The 23,641-nt window shown below is 35.3% G+C and overlaps 1 protein-coding gene across 2 annotated transcripts; it reads right to left on the reverse strand.

Annotated features, from left to right (window-relative positions):
- Nucleotides 1-1,652: 1,652 nt before the first annotated feature.
- Nucleotides 1,653-23,285, reverse strand: LOC120343078 (uncharacterized). Of its 2 annotated transcripts, XM_039412163.2 has the most exons (35): nucleotides 23,141-23,285; nucleotides 22,337-22,519; nucleotides 21,924-22,087; nucleotides 21,516-21,690; nucleotides 20,769-21,152; nucleotides 20,230-20,381; nucleotides 20,002-20,149; nucleotides 19,557-19,700; nucleotides 18,707-18,841; nucleotides 17,057-17,224; nucleotides 16,443-16,627; nucleotides 16,035-16,261; nucleotides 15,613-15,826; nucleotides 15,349-15,484; nucleotides 14,875-15,049; nucleotides 14,440-14,630; nucleotides 13,161-13,253; nucleotides 12,270-12,485; nucleotides 11,919-12,086; nucleotides 11,455-11,639; nucleotides 10,776-11,002; nucleotides 10,063-10,276; nucleotides 9,839-9,974; nucleotides 9,357-9,531; nucleotides 8,912-9,102; nucleotides 8,378-8,470; nucleotides 7,860-8,039; nucleotides 7,496-7,663; nucleotides 6,999-7,183; nucleotides 5,788-6,014; nucleotides 5,150-5,363; nucleotides 4,589-4,724; nucleotides 4,201-4,366; nucleotides 2,458-2,648; nucleotides 1,653-2,273 (listed from the first exon to the last, which is right to left on the reverse strand). In XM_039412163.2, exons 1-35 carry the CDS (start codon nucleotides 23,202-23,204, stop codon nucleotides 1,876-1,878), a joined length of 6,408 nt encoding a protein of 2,135 aa, XP_039268097.2. In that variant the 5' UTR covers nucleotides 23,205-23,285; the 3' UTR covers nucleotides 1,653-1,875. The 2 variants fall into 2 exon arrangements, 1 of the variants encoding a protein (XP_039268097.2); XR_005569570.2 differs by lacking the exons at nucleotides 1,653-2,273; nucleotides 2,458-2,648; nucleotides 5,150-5,363 and having other exon boundaries at nucleotides 4,226-4,366.
- Nucleotides 23,286-23,641: the final 356 nt, after the last annotated feature.

Here is a 23,641-nt window from a genome sequence, read left to right on the forward strand (position 1 = left end):
CACTATTCTACTGATAATATGTAAGTCAATGTCCTCTATCACACAGGATTATGACAAACATGCATACGTCATGCAGAACAAGTTGACAGATCACTCGTAGAAAGCCCCCACCATTAATGCAAAAATGTGAGATTTGAGAAAAAAAATTCCGCCACGTTTCAAAATAGAAATCCAGTAAATATATCCAGTTATGATACGGGTTCGGAATAATTTGAGAATCTGAATTTCCAGCGTAATCTGTTTTGAGTGTTTTTGGCAGTGGGTTTCTAAAAAAGATCCAAGTTCACTTCCTTATCCGCCAACAAAACACCAACCATAAAAGACTGTCGTAATTTAAAGTTATATTTATGTTCACTCTTCCGACATGCTGATAAAACAGCTATGCGCTTGTCGGGTGCATCAACTAGCAAATTATCAGTAGCCTATTTGTGTTCGGGTTTCTCAGAAATGAAACACGCGATTTCACGATTTCGTTCTCCTATGATAAAATCCTTGCAGATTGGATAGCTAGAATTATTTGCAACAGTGGAGACGTTCCGTCTTCAAAACTGCGTTTCTTTATATTGCTCGAGCATCAGCGACGTTACACGCCATCTGTTACGCTCAACATTCAGGAAGTGGATGGAAAGGAAAGCCCAGCTTATCGCTAAGCGCTAACATCGCTTGTCATTTGTTGCTGTTGTAGCGAGTACATTAGGGTAGTTACACCAGTGTATTTTAATATTTTCACCACGTATTTTTAATGGTACATGTTATTTGCATGAAACAAGGTCGTTGTTCCAATTCATTTCCTCTATGATGTATTTCCCTCGCTCAGTTTTGCTCGTGTTTATCGTTCGTAGTAGGTTAGAAATTTGGTTTCATCACACATACTGTATTAAGGTTTTAGGTGTAATTTGTTATCGGTTTTTGGATCAATTGGATTGTGCATTTTTACAATATACAAACAATTGGCATCCAATCTATTGTGTGCCCATTGACTTCTGAGGTGTTCAGATCGGAGTTGTGCTCAAATAAGCGTGTGCCAACCCAATAACGCGCCAGCCGAACACACTGTAGGGACAATATACTCTCTCCCTATACTGTATTATTCTAAAACGAGAAAAGATATTTGAAAACACGTTTCCACAAATAATTCAACGGCAGGAGGAAACGATTGAAGCGCATTGACAGTGACAATAGGGAACAGATTTTTGCTTTTTAAATATGACGTCACGAACTCGGAAGATTTTACTCGAATACTCAACCTGTTACTCAAATTCACAGTACGTAACGGACTCCGTACGAAGCACCATGCCCGTACCATCCAGTATGTACGATAGAGAAGAACAACACATATGTTCAATAGGCCTACACATTCACTGCAAACAGTACATTGAGTCGTGAAAGTATGGGTGGAATTAAATAGTAGTAGAAAAGAGTGCTACAGGTAAGCATCATTACACGGTGATTCGGCTTTTGGACTTAGGTCATACAACCACATATTTAATTGTTTACAAATTTATTACAATATTAAAATGCAGTTTATATTGACGATTTCTTAGCATAGTAGGCTACTTCAAGTATGTTTCAGTTTTATGTCAATCGCATTTGATTCATGCATGCCATAGAGATAGACGACTTTAGAGTCATAGACGATTCTCAGAAACATGCTTAATAAGCTGAAATTAATTGCAAATTGTGATAAAACAAACTACGGTAATTCAAAATACTATATATTCAATGAATCACCTGTAAATGGATATGTGCAACAGACTTCGCTGTCGTTCCATAGGGTATCTTTGCAGTGTTAAACTAAATATTCTACGACATTGTTGGCACCAACCTCATTTCATAACTAGCGCTGAAGTTAATTTGCGATTCAAGTTTATAAAGCTAACCGTTGCCATGTTGTCTATTTCTTCTTTGCCTTTCCTGTTGAGCTAATCGTTGACATTTTGGACTAGATGGTGGTCTACAGGGAACTTTTGTACGATTAGATTCATGTTTGGAAACAGGCTTCTTAGGAGGTGGCTTTTTCAGTGGCTTCTGCGGATGTGGCTTTTTCATCGGCTTCTGCGGAGGTGACTTTTTCATCGGCTTCTTCGGAGGTGGCTTTTGTATCGGCTTCTTCGGAGATGGTTTTTTCATTGGCTTTCTAGGAGACGGCTTTTTCGGGCCAGATGTTGGTTTCTTTGGACCAATGGGTTTGCTATATTTGCTCGGAGTTGGTCCAGGTTTTCTCTGTGGTTGTGAAGATGTTCTTCTTGATTTCATCGCAAAGTACTTCACACCTATTAGTTATATGAAGTTTAGAGTTTGTTTATTCACGTAAACCGTTTTATTGATTATTTAACGTTCATCCAGAAAATATTGTACGGCGAGATACAAAAATCCCAATAGTCATAAGGCATTCACATAATAAATTATAAGTTATTATTTATTTACACCCATGATTGAATTGAAATTATCCTATACCTGCTGCAGCACTCTGGAAGCATGCATTATAGTCCGTTGTGACTTCTGTTTGTTCATAAAGAGATCGTTTGTCAAGGTACTTTCCCTTGGAATCAGGTCCCCCGACCAGTGCACCATATAAGATATAATGATTTGGTTTTGGAGAATTAAATGTTGACCAATCGCATCGTTGGGGATAAGGAGGACAGGAACTGTAATGTAGACAACAGTCAAAACTAAGTGATACGAAAGAAAAATGTTACCGGGAGTAATAGTTCACTTTGTTACATGGGTATATTCAGATTTTTACAACGCTCGGTCTTAACAGATATTATAAATTTGTACTTATTGGACACGGTAGTGGACATAACGATCGTTTCAATATTATGTTGTTGTTCTTGTTAATTTTCGTCTTCATCATTATAAAACCGCTTTTCTCTTCGAATACTGGACCAATCGCTTTACAATTTTCAGTGGTCAAAGATTGATTTTTTTGCCAGAAGGGTATTACTTTTATTTATTCGTAAATTTTCTATGAATCTTATGATATCTAATATTTTATCCAAAATTTCGCTGTATTAGTTTTTTTTATTATGGGAACAGGGATTTTATTCCGCCAAGCGTGACGGCTAATTCCGAAAATTCTCGCTACTCGAAACTCGTAAGTTTTTTGAAGTTACCGATGATGCTAAATGTGGGGTAGACCAGGGTAGACTACCGCAGTACTGCTTCGCTAGTGTTGATACATTTGTAGACTTCGGTATCCGCATCCGCTGTTACAATAATGCAGTACCTGACGGCTGATTCCGAAATTTCTCGCTACTCAAAACTCAGAAGATCTTTGAGGTTACCGGTAATGCTAAAAGTGGGGTAGACTACTGAAGTACTGCTTCGCTTGGTGTTGATATATTTGTAGACTGCGGTATCTGCTGTTATAATACCGTAGTATCTCAAATCAGTTGCAATTTCAATTCACTTTGAAACAAAATTGTCGGGACCTGTAAAATCCGTGTAGCATTGTATCTGTCTCACAAACGAAGGGCGTATGGCACGTTTTGTCTCCATAATTGCGGTTTTAGCAAAAAAACTCTCGAATACTACTGTAGAAATTTGTTCCCTCGGTAGATCGAAATATTTTCCCCCGGGGAATTCATTTGTGACGCGTTTTTAGATTGCGTTTTTTTTTGTTATTTGTTTGCCGATATGAAAGCTCGAACTGTCTCGCAAAATCGGGGTTTGCAGTCACTGTTATAATTGATGTCTTTTAATGTTGGGGTTTTCTTAGAATTGATAAACTGTGGCGTACTGGGTAAGTCACCGTAACGTAGCTATGTAACTGCTTCAATGTTCAGTTTTGTTCAGGATATCCTATAGATTTCGGTGAATTGATGGTAAAATATTTCGTTTTGTCCCAAGTGTCCATATATTTGAGCATAGCTCTCTTGTATTATAAAACATTCCCAATTTTCTGAATAGAGGCAAATATACGTTTTTCTTGAGATTGAATCATAACAAAATTTCAAGATTGCTAGGGAATTATTCCAAATGCGCGCGTATGTCTCCAGGGTTTTTAACATTACGGATGACATTGATACTTTTTAATCTTATTCTTTTCAAGTACGATTTGGCAGCTAAGTTGGCTTGATGAATCACAGGCAAGTTGTACCTCTCTTTCGGCGCTCTTTATACTTAACCAGAAACAATATTCATAATGTTTGAAGAGTTAAAAAATATGTAATGGAGTGACATGCGCTATGCACATACCTAGATCTATGGTGCGGTCTTTTAGGATATTTCCCATATCCAATTAGGTAACTCTGTCCCGAATCACCCAGCATAAGATCTAATTGCTTCTGAGCCCACTTTTGATAAGCAGCTTTTCGTGGCGCATTCATCGTTCCTGCTATTGCCGCCATAAATGCTGCTCCAGCTGTAATAGTAAATATTCTCGTATGCTACCAAAGTTTATTTGGAGATTGCTTTACTTGAATATATATGTTTAATATTGACAATAATTTTTGTAAAATTGGTTATAACTTCTGAAAAATCGACTCAACATTATCAATTGATTAATGCTTCAGCCAAATTGATGGCATTGCTAGGATTTTTCAGGATTAGGATTTTCGTGATAAATAATAAATATTTTTCCTACCGGCGTATCTGTTTGAACCCCATTTTGTCAAGAAGTGTAAGCCTTGAGGTGTCGTTTTTGCTCTCATCAAATCATCAATCATTTTGAAGAATGGCGTTTTATAATCTGAACCGCCCGTTAATTCCGCCAAAAGAGCCTGTAATTATCGACATTCATACAAACATAAGAACATTGGAAATATTTGGCCAGCCCATCAATTTAATAGTTTAACGCTTGTGAAGTTTGTTGGTTTTGGCGTAACTTTTTGTTGTTGAAAAGTTGATAATATTTACTGCACAGTGATTTTCCCTCAAGAGTGTACCAAAACATCTTTTTATATTTCACTCGACGGTAAACTAGATAGCGTAACAAAAAAATACTTCCGTGAAAGACTGTTGTCTGCATTGGACAGTGATAAAACAATATGCTTTCTAGTTTTAAGATTTAATCGGCTTAATCATGTTTCTCCACTTCTATAACAAATGTTTGTAACAGTTGTAACATAAAAAAAAATGTAGACAACCCATTGACTGGGTTTTCTTGCATATAGGTAAAAACTATTTTATAATTAAAATGAATAACCTGCGCTCCACATAACTTCCTATCCCAGGAATATCTCGTTTCAACTACATATTTCCCTTGAATTCTATTATAATGGTTTGTTGCGAGAAGCAAATACTTGTTGTCGTTGGTTGCTTTGTACAACCATGCAGCCCCCCATATCAATTCGTCATCATACCCCGAAATCGAAGCATAAAATTCTTTAGCATCTGGGATTGATTTGTGGTATGTTCCCCTATGTATTTTGAAATGAATTAGACATTAAAAGTAGAAAGATTATTATTTTGAATTATTTTGTCACAAAATACTTCTCGATTACTTCTTAATTATACCTTCTAATATCTAGTCCTTTTGAATATGAACTACAAATGGCATGAAATAATTATTAATACGCTCCATAAATTTTTCATCACACGACCACAAAATTGTTTTTTTTAAGTATCGACATTGTAAAAAATAAAAAAAAAGTTTGTTGTACGCAAACCGTATTGAGCACCCTAAAGCATGAACAATATAGTAAATGTAACATTTAAATTTGATTTTTATTTGGGTTTGTTTTGTTCAGTATATATATATGCTAAATAATTTGAACTTCCACTTTTGGAATCTGAAAATTGAATACTATTGTCACGAATCGTTTACGTTCATATTTATCCTACCTGTATTTATTCGCAAAATCGTAGAGTTCTTTTGCATGCTGCAATGCTTCTCTAGAGAGCTGCGGATGCGTAGCTTTCAAAAGTATGGAAGAGGCGGCCAGTGCTGCCGCAGCTTCCCCAGCAAGTTCCGAGCCTGGCTTTTTAGCAGTAATCTTATATACTGGTCTTCGCATGCTCATTGTTTCTGGTCTTCCCCATTCACCGTGATCTACATTGCCGTTACCAACCTTATACAGTAGAGGAGTATGTTTAACAAGCCTGATGCAGCATTGATATTAAGGAGCAATATATAGCTAACGAGATTTTAGTGATGAGGAACGATACGTTCTAGTTATCGATGTTTCTAGTACAAAAGTTGTGATATTTTATTTTTACTCCTAGGAAAGAATCACATAAAATTCACATTATCTATAATATTCTTTACTGAAAATGATCGTACCAGTGTATTAAAATATAGAAACATATGTACGACATTTGGAAATTTGCATTGACGATGCATATGTACTTATAGTTAGTAATATGGATAGTTATGGTAGAAAATGATATATGATTTTAATGGTTGTTTGAATGGTCTTTTACAAAAGATTTTCTACATATAGTTCACTAAAGTCTTTTGACCTACTGGCAATACGCGTATATGAGTTCTTGCAGTTGATATTTCGAGATGAAAACGTGTTATCCTTTCCAATATCATAACATGAGCAGACTCAGTTCTTCTTAAAATACTAGAGTCAGACTGAAACGCAAAGTAGACGACAGGACGTGACGTACCCTGACGTCAGTCAGTGATCATGACTCGAGTTGTATTTGACGGTTTGTGTACGATAGCGTATTGTAGTGTAAGTTACTAGAAGATTTACAATTTGGTTCTTTCAATAAACAAACTATAATGTCTGGTAAGCAGTTTTTGTTGCATTTAAGAATAATCTGTATTGGCCAATATGTTATTGTAGGGCAGTTGAACGAAAGTCAGTAAAAGTTAAATGACAATGTTACTTTGCACAGTGAGAACAATACATGAGTGTGTACAACAATAACAACTTAGTTTCGTGTTGGTTGTTTCTTGACTTTGATTATTCGTTCGAGAGGTTGTTTAAAGTAACAACAACAACAATGAAATTATCAATATATTAACGACCAGTTGTCAACCTATCCGTAACAACATGAAGAGTTTCTAATGGTACTATACTGATAATAATATCTTCTCTTACTTGGCCAATAAGTTCGTACTTTGCAGTATGTGCTTTTATGAACCATTCCGCTCCATGTTGTACTGTGTTTATCATATTCTGGAGTTCACCAGCGTCTTCATAAGCGTCACGAAATTTTATTCCACCCCAAGCCAATGTTGTAAGCGAAAAGGCCATTGGAAATGCGAACTTTACATGATCACCAGCTGTGAAATAAATACGATAAATATAAGAAACCTAGCGCGGGGACGTCCGCAAAATATTTACACTTAACGCAGTTTTTCAAATTTTTGCTGTCAAAAGAAATAGATTGTTCACAAAGCAAAATTTTTGAGACAAATGTTAGCAATATTTTTTTTATATTCCAGCAAAATTTTACTATTTAATTTTCCCAATTTATCCACGCTAGTATAAATAGTGAAATAGTTGCCGTTTATCATCTACCAATCCGATCAATTAAATTTCAAAAACTTGTTCCCATAATTATTTAGTTATCGTATTATGGAATATCTCTGCACCATCAAACCATCCGCCAGATACGTCAGCTCCGACCTCGCATCCATCTTTCAACGTTGAATCGCCACGCCACGGAATGCGGTGGCCGGGTGGAAGGCGACCTGCCATTTGAGCTTCGAAGAAAAGAATGGACAAATGCAGTGCTTTATTGTAGTTGTACTTGGTTCCATCTGGAATTAGAAATAGTTTATTTCGGGCACAACATCCCCGAGTAACACCACAATTAGTCGAAAATTATTGTTTACAGACGCGGTTAGTTATTTGATATAGTATAATACGGCATTGCTATTATTCAATAATTGTATGTATATATATATATATATTTTATTGAATTTTCGTTCTTATAGTAATGATGTTTGTAATTACCAATGTTCGGTTTAAAATTCAGTTTAGTTTGCCCAGCATTTTTCACAGGTACTCCGTTTGGCGACCCTCTAGCACATCGAACTTTTTCGGAAATTGGTGGCCTCGTTTGTTGAGCGTCCACAGTTGGCTTCGGTTTCATTGTTGGTTTAGCAGTAGCTGGAGTCATTCGTGTGGTCGTTGCTGAAGGATTTATACGAAATGAAATATACAGTTTCCTCCATTTTATTCATTCAAATATAGGAAAAAAGAAATAAAAATTGAATTGGCATCACTGGTAGTGGTAGTATCTCAATAACTTGATTGGAATTTTTGCAGGTTGAAAGAAATACTATGAAACAAATACTGATATTGTAAGCTGCAATACGTTTAAAATGCAATCGCTGAAAAAATAGAGCGGCTCTAGATTAGTTTCAATAACAAAAGTTATTTTAAAATTCAAATATCTTACCACTATTCCTAACTGGTCAAAAAAGTAAACTAATTTAATCATGAATTTGCGATAGGCACGTTTGTTTTACCTGTTACTTTGGAAGGTTTTGTCGCCCCTGGTTGTGGTTGCGGTAGTTTACTGGGATTCTTTCCTCTATTCATCATTGCAAAATATTTCAACCCTGCATAAATATGTTGGGACCATAATTCACATAATACATTCATCGTCATATATTATTTTAATTTGAAAATCGATCATCCCTTGCAAACAGCGAATTGCACACGATATAAATACCAATGAAAAACATGTGTTGTAGGATTATTCATTTTTAGTGTTTAGTTCAATTCTATCTTCCTATGTTATTAACCGAAATGCTTCAAGCAATATTCACGTTTATGTAAGGGTAGAGATACGTTTTTATACAAACCAGCTAAAGTGAAGTTATTGACTATATTTTTTCCAAATATGAATAAAAATAGATAATACGTATATCAGAAAATTATATACTTGAAAAAAAGTGAAAAAGTAAAATTTCGGCAAAATGTTTGTTTTCTTCATTATGCTACATGCTACAGCAATTTACATCAAAGATTTTTTCACTTTTTTTAATTAAATACTTTACCTGCAATCGCAGATTGAAAGTTAGCGTTGAAATCAAGAGTTATATGATTTCCTCTACCATTTTCACGATTATCGTGGAAGACACCATCTTTGTCTGTACCTCCCACCATAGCGCCATAAATGATGTAATAATTGCTTTCTTTAGAGTCGAATGTTTTCAAGTCGCAAGTTTGTGGATATGGAGGGCACGAACTAACAATAAAAAACATTATTATTTTAGTACAGAAAACTGACTGAGATTTTTTTGATATCTAAAATATATTTCTACTAAAGTACGGATAAATATTTTAATACATTAACAATTATTCTTCAATAGTAATCATATATCACTGATATATATCACGTCAGGCACATTAAGAGTCAGTTTTATGAGCTATATAAAACAGCCCTCCTGTGGATCGTCCCCTACTAAATGCGACATAGATGTTCTACTTGTAAATATTCACCCAGCTTTATGTGTTGTCATCTGTGGAAAGTTCTTTCCGAATCCAATAACGAAGCTTCTGCCCGTGTCGCCAAGTATCTTTCCTACTTGTTCCTCTGCCCATTTCAAATATGCTTGTTCTCTTGGTAAATCAAGCTTCAATTTAGCAGCCAGTAAAGCAACAAACGCAGCACCGCCTATATAAAGATTTTTTAGTACATATATATCATCGAGTCGTTCAATATGGTTTGAGAATGAAAATCGCTTATTTAGCTTAAATTTTATAAAAACTTGTTTTAAGCAAGCTTATCTGTGCGTCACTTCCATAGACATTGTACCGTATTTTTTAACATTAAAAAAAGTCATCACGAATGAAACGTCTGTAACGCCTACCATGACATTTAGATACTGTCTATTTTGTCAATATTCTTTGGTTTGGCTGACATACGGGTCAGAGAAGCGAGAACTACTTTGAATAAAGTACATTATATTCTTTAGACTTACATGTGTAACGATTTGGTCCCCATTCGTCAAGAAAGTACATTCCTTTTGCTGTGGTATTCCATGTTTCGAGGTTGTTAAGGAATTTTGCCACTGGCTCTTTGTATATTTCGTTACCCGTCATTTCAGCGAGAAGAAGCTAATTAATGCAATAATTAACATAGAGTTAACATCATGCAAAACTGCAGCAGGTCATTATTCTCCGAATAGGTGATCTAAATGTTTACCTGAGCTCCAACAAGTTTACGATCCCACACGTATCGGTCTTCTACCGCAGTCTCTTCTGTCATATTTCGATAGAGTTTTACTGCAGCTTTTAAATATTTGTCTTCGTTTGTCGCTTTATACAGCCATGCGGCAGCCCACACCAGTTCATCCTCGTATCCAGAATATGATTTATATGATTTGGTTGCAACAGGAATTGCAATATGATACATTCCCCTGTAAAATGATGATAAAGCCTCAAATTTCCACCGGCCTGGTTTCAAATCGTACTTTATCTCAGATGCCAATTCGAGAAAATAGTTTATATATAAGAGTATTATTGTGCAGTCATTATGGACGTGTGTACAGATCATGCATCTGATCATTGCGAGAAAAAGTACAGATGCCGGGTAAGAGGCCATTTAATCCGACCCATGAAGCATATGACTTCAATATATACGTTCGATTTTTACGTTAGTGGTTGTAGAATAAACATCTAATAAATAGTTACGTTTGTAGTAGTAGAGTCGGGATCGTGTCTTTCAGACTCTATTTAACGACTTCAACGGTGTCCTATTTTCACTTAGAATTAGTGACGTACAATCGAATTTTGTTTTAATGCTCAACAACGAATGTGTCCCAAAGTATAAAATGCATTTTTCTATCTTGGCCTCAACTTTGAAATGCACCTGTAATCGCTTGCGTTGTGTCGGCCTTAACGTATAAAGCACCATACCTGTAAGTGTCCGCGAATTCATAAAGTTCCTTTGCGTGTTTTAGAGCTAGTTTTGCAAGTTCAGGGTTCGACTTCTTCAGAAACAAAGAAGATGCGGTCAGTGCCGCTGCAGCTTCGCCAGCTAGTTCACTGCCAGGTTTAGTGGCAGTAATCCTGTACGTTTTTCGTTTGGGTGGCATTTCTTCGGGTCTCCCCCAACTTTCATTCTCAAGCTCAGGATTTCCAACCTGTAGCCAAATACGTCAAATAATTTCATCAGAGGCAACATACTTAATGGGCTACTAGTTAGCATTGCGTACTCTATCTTATTATACCAGTAAATCACATATAGTTAAATTAAAATTATTCATTAAAATAGGATTTGTTGATTTACTGCATATCGTTAATGGGGCATTCAGAGAATTTTTAATATATATGGTCAAAAAGTTTTTGATTACATTTGTAAATGTATTTGAACTAATGAAAAGTGATGTTTGTGTCATCAGAAAGTTGAATTTAGATCGCCTACATATAAATTTAGTACATTCCTTTTAGTTTCCCCTGCCTTTTTATCAGCAACTTCATATACTTGTGAGTAGCGGTTTGCTGCAGTAAATTCCAGAAGTATTGTGATCAAGTATAATAAACATGTCACATAGTTAGCTACAAACTACATTCTCATTCTGCAACCATAATTTACCTGGCCAACGAATTCATATTTTGAGATATGACATTTTATCAGATATCTTGTTCCCCATTTGATTGTATCAATCATATTAATCATTTCTCCTGCATCCTCATAGGCATCTCTGAAAGTGATTCCTCCCCAAGCAAGCGTAGTGAGAGAAAATGCCATAGGGAAATTGTACTTTATGAAACTTGCAGCTGAAAATATTTCGGTAAATCATGAGACTGAATACTTCTTGACAACTTGACTGATGCCATCTTATTAGTAGTTGGGAAATGTAGTAAATGATTTTGTAATCAAAAGGTTAATGTGTAATATAACAGATTAAAGTAAAAGTTGCAATATTTGTAATTATGTCCAATTTTCAACATATGCTTACATACCGTTGATTTGAAATACTTAAAGAATTTGAGGTAAGAATCAAACCTTCCATTTATATTTTGGCATAATATTCGCCTAGCATACATTTTTCTTACCATCATACCATCCTCCAGATATGTCAGATTTTATATCACAACCATCTTTAAGCGCAGAATCGCCTCTCCACGGAATCCTGTTATTTGCAGGCAATTCACCAGATCTTTGTACTTCGTAGAAAAGTATGGATTTGTGAAGAAGCTCATTGTAGTTGTATTTTGTGCCATCTGTAATGAAGAATTTCTTTACTTCTTATAGTTTGTTTTATTCATATTTTTATTTGACATGGTGATACAATTACTCCTAATTAACTTTATCTGAAATGCAACTGTTGATTTACCAATTGTGTTAGGATTCGCTATTTTCATTTGGTGTCAAATATTCATTCTTTACTAAAACTCTTAACTTACCATTGTTTGGCTTGAAGTTCAATTTAGTTTGGTGAGCATTTACAACCGGAACTCCATTGGGTGATCTTTTTGCACAACGAACTTTTTCCGAAACTGGCGGTCTCGTCTTTTGAGGCTTCGCAGTTGTTGAAATCTTTGATGTGACTGGTCTGGTAGTTGCAGGGGTTTGTGGATATATCGGAACGTTTGGTGCAGCGGTAGCAGGTTTAGTTCTTACTAAAGGTATCAAAAATTCAACAATTAATGATCTGGTGACAACAAATGGTGTTGAGAAAAAAGCTCAAAACTTATGCTTGAAAAAATTTAAAATATTTTAGCCTTGTTCGTCTGTAAACGCTCGGACATGGGCATTCTCACATAACAACAGAAGAGTTAACTGATAAATTGAAGTAAAACTGAAACAAAATAATCATAACTTAGTATTATATGTGGATACAGAGATTTCTGTCATGACTGTCCGAAAAAGGTCTTCACATCCAGTCATCCACCGTGTGCAAGTATATATAACCTGTTTTAATGAGTTTAATTCGAACTGTGGTATGTGAGATAGATAGAGGCTGTAAATTGCGATGAATAAATTTACTATCGGCAAGGAAAAATATCAGTTCAAAGTTTTCAATAGAAAGAACTCAAATAATGTAATATATATATATTCTATTACATAATTCCATACGATACAAATATCCAGACGGAACATTGGATATTTTAGATTGTTTGATTATGCAAGGATTTAAAACCCAAACAACATAACAGCTCAAAACCTGTCTACATAAAAAATGAATAAAATAAAAAGTTTTGATATAAACTGAAATATGTTCGTCATATATACGCTATATCACAACATTTTTTCACCGGATTTATTATAAGGTGTAAAATGAAACGCGATCTTACCGGTTTTAGGGGGAGACTTCGTAGTTGGAGGTTTCGGTTGTTTGCCAGGCCCAGGCTGCTTTCCTCTTCGCATCATAGCAAAGTGTTTCAAACCTGAATGCGAATCATTGTCGTTAATACATCTGCAATCACGTAATCACCTATCAGGTTTTGTTTTTAAATCAGTTTACTCCGCGCAAAGCCACACTCGTTTATTTAAGGGTGGAACGAACTCGTCTATTAAATAGCATTGCTTGGATATTTACATTTTGAACTTGTTATCGTTTTTGATATAAATAGGATTACATAAATGATTGTTACACAAGGATAGTTATTATTTTTCAATATGTACAACTCATGGTAATATGAGCGATATAAACATGCTTGTCCATGGGACATATTTTTCTGTCCCATTCCCATTCCATGGGATTCCCATTGGAATACAATTCGAAAAAAATTGTTAAATTTAGGTTTAGCGTCTACTAAATCAGTCAGTCGAATGTAAACATTGACGAACAAAATTAAGAAAAATAAAAAAAATTGCATTTCAGTGTGAAAGGAGACGCGATAAACCAGAGATGGTTATCGAGCAGCGTCACCTTTGAGGCAGTGAGTCTAATATAAATCATAATGAGAAAGAAGTCAAACATAAAATACTAACAAAAGCCGGACTCCATTAAGCGACCCGGTAACCCGGATAATTAACGAAAGAAAGCAACTCCAGACACGACAGGCCGCGGTCGCCATGGGGACCGCAGATCATTGAACAACCAACCAAGAGTGCCGATGGTTATTCTATGGCTGCGCAAAAGACTTTTGTCCTTTTGGCGCAGTACCGGTATCGTATTTGAGAGGGACATCACCGGATAGTTTTAATTAATTTACAAGCTAAGCAATTTTTCAAATACACACTTGTGGGGCTATGTACGCTGTGTGTTGAAGATAAATAATATATATATGATAACAAGAAAATAATAAATTAGAATACATGTACGAAAAGACATGCAAAACAACAAAATATACTGACTTTGTTAACTTTATATTCTTAAATATTATACATGTGTGTCCATCAGCCCCTTCACGAAGTATACTGTTAATGCTTAATATATTTGGCTCTTTATAACTAACAAGAGAGTTATGCTCAAATATATGGACACGAAATGTTTAACCATCATTTCCCCGAAAAACATATGTTTTCGTGTCCCACGTGTCCCATGGAAAATACAAATATGTGCTGTCTCATCCCATCACATGGGTCGTTTCCCATGGACAATCCTGGATATAAATAAAGAAAAATCACCTGCAATGGCAGATTGGAAGTTAGCATTGAAGTCGATAGTTATATGATTTCCCTTAGCATTTTCTCGGTCATCGTCAAAGATCCCGTCTTCATTTGTACCTCCGACCATTGCGCCATATATAATGTAGTGATTATCGTCTTTAGAGTTGAATGTTCCCCAGTCGCATGTCTGGGGATAGGGAGGGCACGAGCTATAGACAAAGAAATATATCATATTGTTCAAAAAAAATATTATATTATATATCAAAATAAAGTTTGACAATATTGGACTAACTTATTCCAAAACTTTAATCAAAGAAACTTCACTAAACTTTATGGCAGTGCGTTTATTTCATTCCTATATTTCCATTCATTGGAGGCTGATGACGACCGGAGCTCACTCTATGTCCCAATATTTGTTCTATGCGTTGACAACTCTACACTAACAATATTTACCCAGCCTTATGTGTCGAATACTGTGGATAGTTCTTCCCGAAACCAATGACGTAGCTTTTTCCTGTGTCGCCAAGAATCATCCCAACTTGTTCCTCAGCCCACTTCAAATATGTCTGTTCCCTTGGTAGATGAGGCGTCAACTTACCAGCCAATAAAGCAATGAATGCGGCCCCGCCTGAAAATAAATTTACAGGCATTGATTTTTCATTTACCGTCGTAAGCCTCGGTTTGATTAATCAGAATACCAATGGATCACAATTGCAGGTAAGATTGAGTGTTCAAATTATTTCATATATATATGTCTCATTTTTGAAAGATATTGACATGGTTGGACACCGTCCCAACAATGCCAACCCGATCATTTTTAAACAGTACAAGTATTTTTTTTTTGATAAATCGTCTCAAAAATATATAAGACATTATTTATTTCAACTATTAAAAAGCAGTTGGAGTATATATATTGACTGAACTTACATGTATAACGATTTGGTCCCCATTCATCAAGAAAGTACATTCCTTCCGGTGTCGTATCCCACGTTTCAAGACCATTGAGAAATTTTGCTAGTGGCCCCCTGTAAGTGTCTTTTCCTGTCATTTCCGCAAGTAGAAGCTGATTAATGTAAATAAGTTATATATTACTAAATAAATTTATGATAAAATCAGGCCATACAATTGCCGTTTTAGCTATTAGAAAGTCTTCATATATGTCGATTACAACAAGCCATCAAATGCATATACCTGCGCTCCAACAAGTTTTCGATCCCAAACATATCGATCTTCCACCGAGGATTCGCCCTTCATATTTTGGTAAAATTTTTCAGCTGCTTTCAGATAATTTTTGTTGTTTGTTGCTTTGTATAGCCATGCAGCTGACCAGACTAGTTCGTCTTCATATCCAGAATATGACTCGTATGATGGACTCGCTACGGGTATCGCAATGTGGTACATTCCCCTGGATATAATATTAAGAAAGACAATAATATTCATATATATATATATATTAATGAAGAATACGTAACCAGCTAAAATTTTAGCACTATTAAACTTTGTAAGCGGAAACTTATGATGTATAAAAAATTAACTTTCAAAGACAATTTTGTAAATTTTCTTATTCTCATTTTCATTACAATCCATATGTAATATATCCTTCGCCAACTTACCTGTAAGTATCAGCAAATTCATAAAGTTCTTTCGCGTGTTTTAATGCTTGTGCAGAAAGTTTCGCGTCTGTTTTCTTCAAAAAAATAGAAGAGGCGGCCAAAGCAGCAGCAGCTTCCGCAGCAAGTTCTGTCCCTGGTTTATTTGCAGTAATTTTGAAAGTTTTTCGTATTGATTGCATTTCTTCAGGCCTTCCCCAGTGTTTATCTTCAACTGCAGGAGTTCCAACCTTTTAGCAATTATATAATTACGCAAAGAAGTATTGGAAACGAGATACTGCTTTAAATGTCGCGCTGCTGACATTTCCATCTACAACTAGGATGTTAAAGAATATTGGGAGATAATAAGAGATAAAATGACAAACGGTGAAAACAATTAGAAATGAACACTGAATCAGATATAAAATATACCTGGCCAATAAATTCATATTTTGAGATATGGCATTTTATCAGATATCTTGTTCCCCATTTGATTGTATTAATCATATGACTCATTTCTCCTGCATCCTCGTAGGCATCTCTGAAAACGATTCCCCCCCAAGCAAGCGTAGTGAGAGAAAATGCCATAGGAAAGTTGTACTTTATGAAGTTCCCGGCTTAAAGTATAAAACATTAATAATGTTAATTAATACTATGTAGCCTACAGTTATTCTATCGATTTATGCGTGAGTTTTTTATTTTATTATTTACATTCTCAGATCATTTAAATTCAAGTTATGGCCCTAACCGAGTGAGGAAAATTCGATATCGAAATACATGAAGGCAAATGACAAGATTTACGATATTATGTAAAAGACAATTCCAGTGGAAATTAGCAAACGTTACATAATGAAAAATAATACTCGGTCTCAAACATCTTGAATAGAACCATATTTCAATCCCGTTTAAACAAAATTATTCAACCAATTACGTTCTAGCCTTATCTTTCATTGAAAACGTTATATTATTGACCTCATGAATCTATTACATCAGTAATTTGGGCCTTGTTGTTAAATTTAAATTGATGTTTTCATGTTTGCACTTACCATCATACCACCCTCCAGTAGCGTCTTCTTTTATATCACAACCATCTTTCAAACCGGAATTTCCCCTCCACGGAACTCTGTTATTTGCAGGTAATTTACCCGATCGTTGGGCTTCGTAGAAAAGTATGGATTTGTGAAGAAGCTCGTTGTAGTTATATTTTGTGCCATCTATGCAAAGAAATAAATTTACGTCAATATTAGTATGAAATAGTTAGCATATTTTGGATTTATTTTATGTGTGAATAAAAAGGTAGAAAAGATACAGATGTTCAAATTCGAACCCAGAAAATACAATTAGATTCAAGAGTCTTGCTGCACACTGACACAAATGTATATTATCAGTTTTTATTCACTTTATGTTCCAGGAATAGCGAGATACTGAAACGCGTTTCGTGAAATCACCCGGAGTGTTTTTTTCGGTGCATGGCTTGTGCCACGACAATCAGGACAACCATATTCAGTGGACAATAAAGGACTTTGGAATTTCCATGACGACGAAAAAAATGCTGAAATTTGCAATGCGCATTACGCTCTTTTTATAATTAAAAAGATATCATGCACACTGAAAATAAAACAGAAATATCAAGAATTCAGTTTTAGAAGCTATAGAGATAGCTAAAAATGTCACATAAATTTTCCGTTATGCATAGTTAATAACGGAATTGATATCGTACGCACTGAATATGAAAAACACAATTTCGTGCAAAATATGCCATTTAACGAGCCCTTTTAAAGTTACTGTCATGAATTTATTCCGGACTATGATGACATGAAATTCAATCTATATTCAATCAATTTTCTATTTAATATAGAGGTAACTTATTTCAATTATTTTTCATGATTATACGACACAACTTAATAGTAGCGTCAACGCTGGCCAATTATCATTGTCTTTGTTAAGTTCAACGATATGCTGCAGCGGGTAGCGGTAAAGAAACAATGGCCTTAGATTTTCTTGCGCCATAAATCCAGCAAGATCAAAATAAAAAAAATGCTTACACAAAAAACTGTTGGATTTGACTAGCAACAATGCGGTTATAACGTTTATGATATCACAATACAATAGATTCATTCATTCCTCACAACTTGTTTTGTAACAGCGGTTCGATTTGGAGGTGCATAAGGGATGACGCAGAAGGTTTTTAATGGTATACGAGAATTATTTTTTTTCGCACCATACTATGCGCCGCTTGGAAAACAAAATTTTATTGACATGAATCAACGACAACGGAAATATGAAATAATAATGGAGCAGGATGCGGTGGGATGACGAATTACATTTTCTTCAAAACCGTCCCATTATGCAACCGCGAAAAGAAATTTTCCGCAGTAATATAAACAGGTATTGGTACTTGGTACGCTAATCCGCGCTGCAACTAAGTGCCGCGGGAGCAAAGCCCAAAACTACAATATGGCAACCACCGATTAAAAAACTTGCGGAAAAGTTGCAACAGAAAATTTCTGATGCAAACTTCGATTAGTATTAATAACTACGTCAATGATGTAAACTGATCATTGTCTACGATAAAAAAAAAATTTCAAAAAAATATAATTTATAACCCGTACATTAAAATACGTTCGCCATCCCTGTTAAACTCCAAGGATGTTTGATGGTTTTCAATTTCAATCGAATTATTCATGCAAAAATACCGTTATTAGCCTTAAACTTCAATGGTGTCTGCTTGGCATTCACAACAGGTATCCCCATCTTGGCATTCTTTGTGCATCTTGCGCTTCCAGTTTTTCCGCCACCTCGATTTTTATTACCTCCTCTTTTACCCTGTCCTGTGTATCATAAATGCATAAAACGTCAAACAAGTGTTCTATCTTTTGTAATATCTTCAAAAATGACACGGGTCTATAACAAAAGATAAAATCGATCGCATTTGGGACATTTTTAAATAGACTCGACCCATTATTTAATAGATCAGTTTGGAAACAATTTCATTCGAAACCTGTTGTCGATTGGCACCACGATTTATCATCGGTATTTTGTCATCCAAATTTTGAAAAAAAGCAAAACCGCTGAATAACTTTTAATTATATTTTTATACCGCACTATATGTGATCTGAACTTTAGAAGTTAATACATATAGGTGGACTTAATGTAGATTAGTTCACCATAACAGCATAATTTAAAATCGGTCCTAAAAATTATGAGAAAATCTCGAATATACTTTTTTTTATATCGCAGTTAATTAGTACATCATGACTGCAAAATTTCCGGATGGCTGTTCAGAAATTTGTGACAAACACAAATCTACGTCAGGCGTGAATAACCGATATAAAAAAATTGATGTGTGGCTCCCTTGTCAGCAAAATTTATACAATGCGCAAAACTTACCGACACTCTCTCATGTTCTGGTTTCCACAACCATCGGAATGCTTAATACACAACACCCTGGCTTCCGTTAACAAAATGAATGCAAGTGAAGTCGAAAAATTACGTTTATTTGGTTAGTAAATGACGCAACATGCAAAGAATTAGCGTGTTATTTACTTCCTGATTTGGTGCCTTGAGTTTGTCTTTTTGAACGTGATTTTACTTCATTACCATCAGCTAGGGTTGGAAATCCCCCATCTTGGGGTCTCATCATTAACGCGTCACCAGTTGTAAAAGAATCAGAACACAGAAACACTTTCCCTGCAAGATTATTTGCAAATGTGAAAGTTAAAGCATGGCAGTGCAAATGTGAAAAAGAAATTAGATCGAGAATCAGAGATTCCTACAATAAATATTAGTCAAACATCCTTTAAAAAGTTAGATTTGATATTCCTTAAATCGTCGAATATCGTTATTACTATATTTAGTTTATTGGGCGATTAATATTGAGTGTATTCGATAAAAAAAGATATAATATTATTTACAAATATAGTCTCATGGATTGACAGTACGTGCCGAGCTCATGGCAATTTAACCAACCACCACATCTAAATATCGTTACCCGACGCTGATCCTGAAATAACTTCTCTAGTAGTTGCGATGAAATTAATTTTTTTCTCTCCGGCATTCAATCTTGAGTCCCAGGCGTGAGGTCCAAACGTCCATATCAATCCGTCAGCGGACGAATCAGCGATGCGACTAGCCCATACCTGTGCAATTGAAAGAATCAACGCATTGATACCAATAATATGCGTAGATCTATTTAACCCGCAAAATTTTAAACTACTACCTCAATGGATTTAACTGCAGCATCGAATACAATCACCATAGACCATTCATTTAGATATCCAGGTGAATCGATTATCGCGTTGGCAGTGAATGAATGCTCACCACGATCCGTCCAGGATTTCTCACTGACATAAGCTGATGGATTTCGTTGAACTGTAAATAATTTAAGAATGAAATAATTAATAGATTCTAAAAAAAACTCTGTATTAGTTAAAAAAAATCGATGTGAAAACAACTCTAACAAGCAAACAGTATCAGATGACAATGTAATATTTTAATCTTGAACGTATCAACTGCCATTCTCGTTGTAAACTCACGCCATACTGGGTCTGAAAAAATTGTGATGCACATTTGTGCTAGGCAAAAAGAGGCGCATAAAACTATTTAAAAGAAATACAAATTTACAAATCGAGTCAATTCGTAATAAGTTTGAAAACTTAGTTTCCGTGTGCTCCAAACAGCACTACAATATTGGCGCCAGAACACATCATTGCGTAGAACTACTCTTGTTATTTGCTAAATATATATATTTATACTCACGAATACAATACCGCCCATCTTCGGGCAAAGTAGTGACTGTAGTTGTAAAAGTGATTTGTGGCGACGGAGTAGTTGTGCTTTTAGTTGTTGTTGTTGTTTGTTGTGTCGTTTTTGCCTTTGCTGAAGGTCGCCTGTAACGATAACGCGGTCGCTTTCGTTTTTTGGGAAGTTTTGTTTTTGAAGGCATTGGTACCTTGGTTGTTGTTGATTTAGTTGTCGTTATTGTTGTTGTGGGAACAGTTGTCGATGATGAAGGTTGGGTATCGTCATAGATTCCATTCTCCGCATTCTGACTGCTTGCACTTACCGGTTTGATTGCTGGCATTTGTGGAGCAAGCACACACGATGCATCACTAATTCTAGTTTCATACAATCCCACGTAAGCTAGAAAAAGGGTTTGCTTTTTAAATATCGTCAGATGTATAGTTGTATCATGTTGTCAACACCTTGTTTCCAAGCATGAGTTACAGTTTAGTAGTAAGATTGCTTCTTGGTATCTTGTGGTACCTAGGTTCCAACACATCGCATAACACATAACCGAGGGCATCATTATGTCTCACCAAAATGGCCAAACAAAATGATCATTCCATGTTTTAACATTCCACTCTTTTTGTATATTAACGAATAACCGTAGTAGATAAAATTTATTTAAGAATGAAATAAATGATGTGGTTTCTTCATTATGATGACGCCTTGGACAAAGTTAAATCCAATATACCACTATTTAAAGCATTCTTAATTGCCTACCTGCTGAAGGAAGTTCTCCATCGACGTAGTTTACAACGAAAAGAACACTGAGGTCTTGATCATATCTCAGTTTTGCAGAAAGATCTTCATTGCGGGGAACATTGACAAGTGTAAATGTTTGACCGTCGTATGATGCAGTTGACATTTCCGTATTCCAGCTTGATATTGAAGCGTTCTAGTATACATGGACAGTTCAATACAAGGGGGATAATGAATATTAATCTCATATTCCGTACTCAGTGACTGATAGAGGATTTATCTTGTGTTCAATAAATAAATAAAGGTTTCCTTGACTTCACGAATGATCATGAATGCTTATGAACAGAAAATGCAAATATAACTTATACTTTTTTAGTTGTTACGACTAAACAGTTTCAAGATTATGTCTATATCCTGTATTTGACTCACCTTTCCCAATGGTCTGTCGAACACGATAACAATTGACCATCCCAAGTTGATATTGATTTTGTTGGGAATTTTGTTGAATGCCACTACACCTCCAAAACCCCTGGGCCACGAGTCGGCAAGATATACGCGACCATCATCAAAGAACGGCATATCGCAATTTGTTTCTGTGTGAATAAATTTTTAAATTTCGAAAAAATAGGTTTGGTATATAAGAAATAAAGAACAATTACAAGCATTCCAAAAATTTATAGATACATTTATCAAATTTAGGTTATCACAACTTTCTTGCATCTCCCTTGACTTTTTAAAATCACGAAACTGCAGTCAAATAAGCAATGAATAAAGTAATCTCCTATTTTATTTTTTAGTTATTTCAGTCTATTAATCTTTGCATCTCAATATTATTTTCCTACGTTCGCATTTTGCTCCAGTCCCCTTCCACAAACATTTATCTCCTCGACACCAACACATCTGTCTGGATGGGCCGGAGATGACATGTCCTGCGTTGCATTTGGTTACGCACATGGAAAAATGGCCAGTTCCATCTGGACATTCAACGTATCCATTATATGGTTTAGTAGGAGTATCACAACTGCCTGAAATAAAGAAAACTTTGTCAAAGAACATTATAGGATTTCAATCAAGCGTCTATTATTGAATACTACTGCCTTGCATAATTTAGAGTCAAATATTAGTATTAGATTATTCGAAAGTTTTTTATTACGATTATTAGGTACAAAGATAAGAAGCATAAATAATGTACATAATGTACACAATAATGTATTTTTCGGACGTCATTTGCATCGATGTCAACAACCTGTGACGTCATTCTTATATAAATATCATTAAAGACCTTGTTTATTCAGAAAAACTGTCATCGCTTGGGACTCGACAGGTCATCCAATTTAGTTGATTGTAACAGATCTCCAACCTGTTAGTATTCCCGACAACGTAACCTTTGACCTCCGACGGTGAGCAAACGACAATATTTCAGTTATGCCAAAATTGACAATCCACGTTTTTTTTAAATTAATTTTTCAAATATCATATGTTTCAAATGAAGTGAGCGAATAAACACGTTGCCTAATCATCAATATCAGCAATAAGTGAAAACTTTATATTTCGTTCTGATTTCCAATGCAGGCCTGTTTTAAATACCTTCCCAACGTCATAACTTAAAGAGGCTAAATTAACTTGCTACAATTTTTCCAACTTACCGTATGTTGCTTCTGCATATTGCAATAAGCAGACGCCAGTCAGCAACAACACCGCGACTTTCATCGTGCAAACCTTGCTGGAACACTTCGATAAACGAGCTGACGACAAACCTTACGTAAAATTTGACGATCAATTGAAACGCCAAAATGCCTGCGGCCACGTTGTTGTTCGCGGGACGAGTTCGTACGATGTCAAAAGCTGGTTTTTCAAGATATAAAACAAAGATAATAATAATAAACATCTTATAAGTGACTCATATGATATTTATTACATGTCGGTGTAATAGATTCAAAACTGATAAGTTTGGCTTATCAAGTAGTCTTATCTTTAGTTCAGACACGCGCGGCCACAATTAGATCAGACAGAATCGAAAATTTAGTGGTTTAATTTATAATATTCTGCCAAATGAAATTTAGTATGGCATAAATGTATCTAATAGAAATAAGTCATTTAATTATAGGGTTCTTGACTTTGCAGCTAGTGGCCTACTTGTAGCATAA

Source organism: Styela clava, chromosome 1, assembly GCF_964204865.1.
Source record: "Styela clava chromosome 1, kaStyClav1.hap1.2, whole genome shotgun sequence".
Taxonomy (NCBI): domain Eukaryota; kingdom Metazoa; phylum Chordata; class Ascidiacea; order Stolidobranchia; family Styelidae; genus Styela; species Styela clava.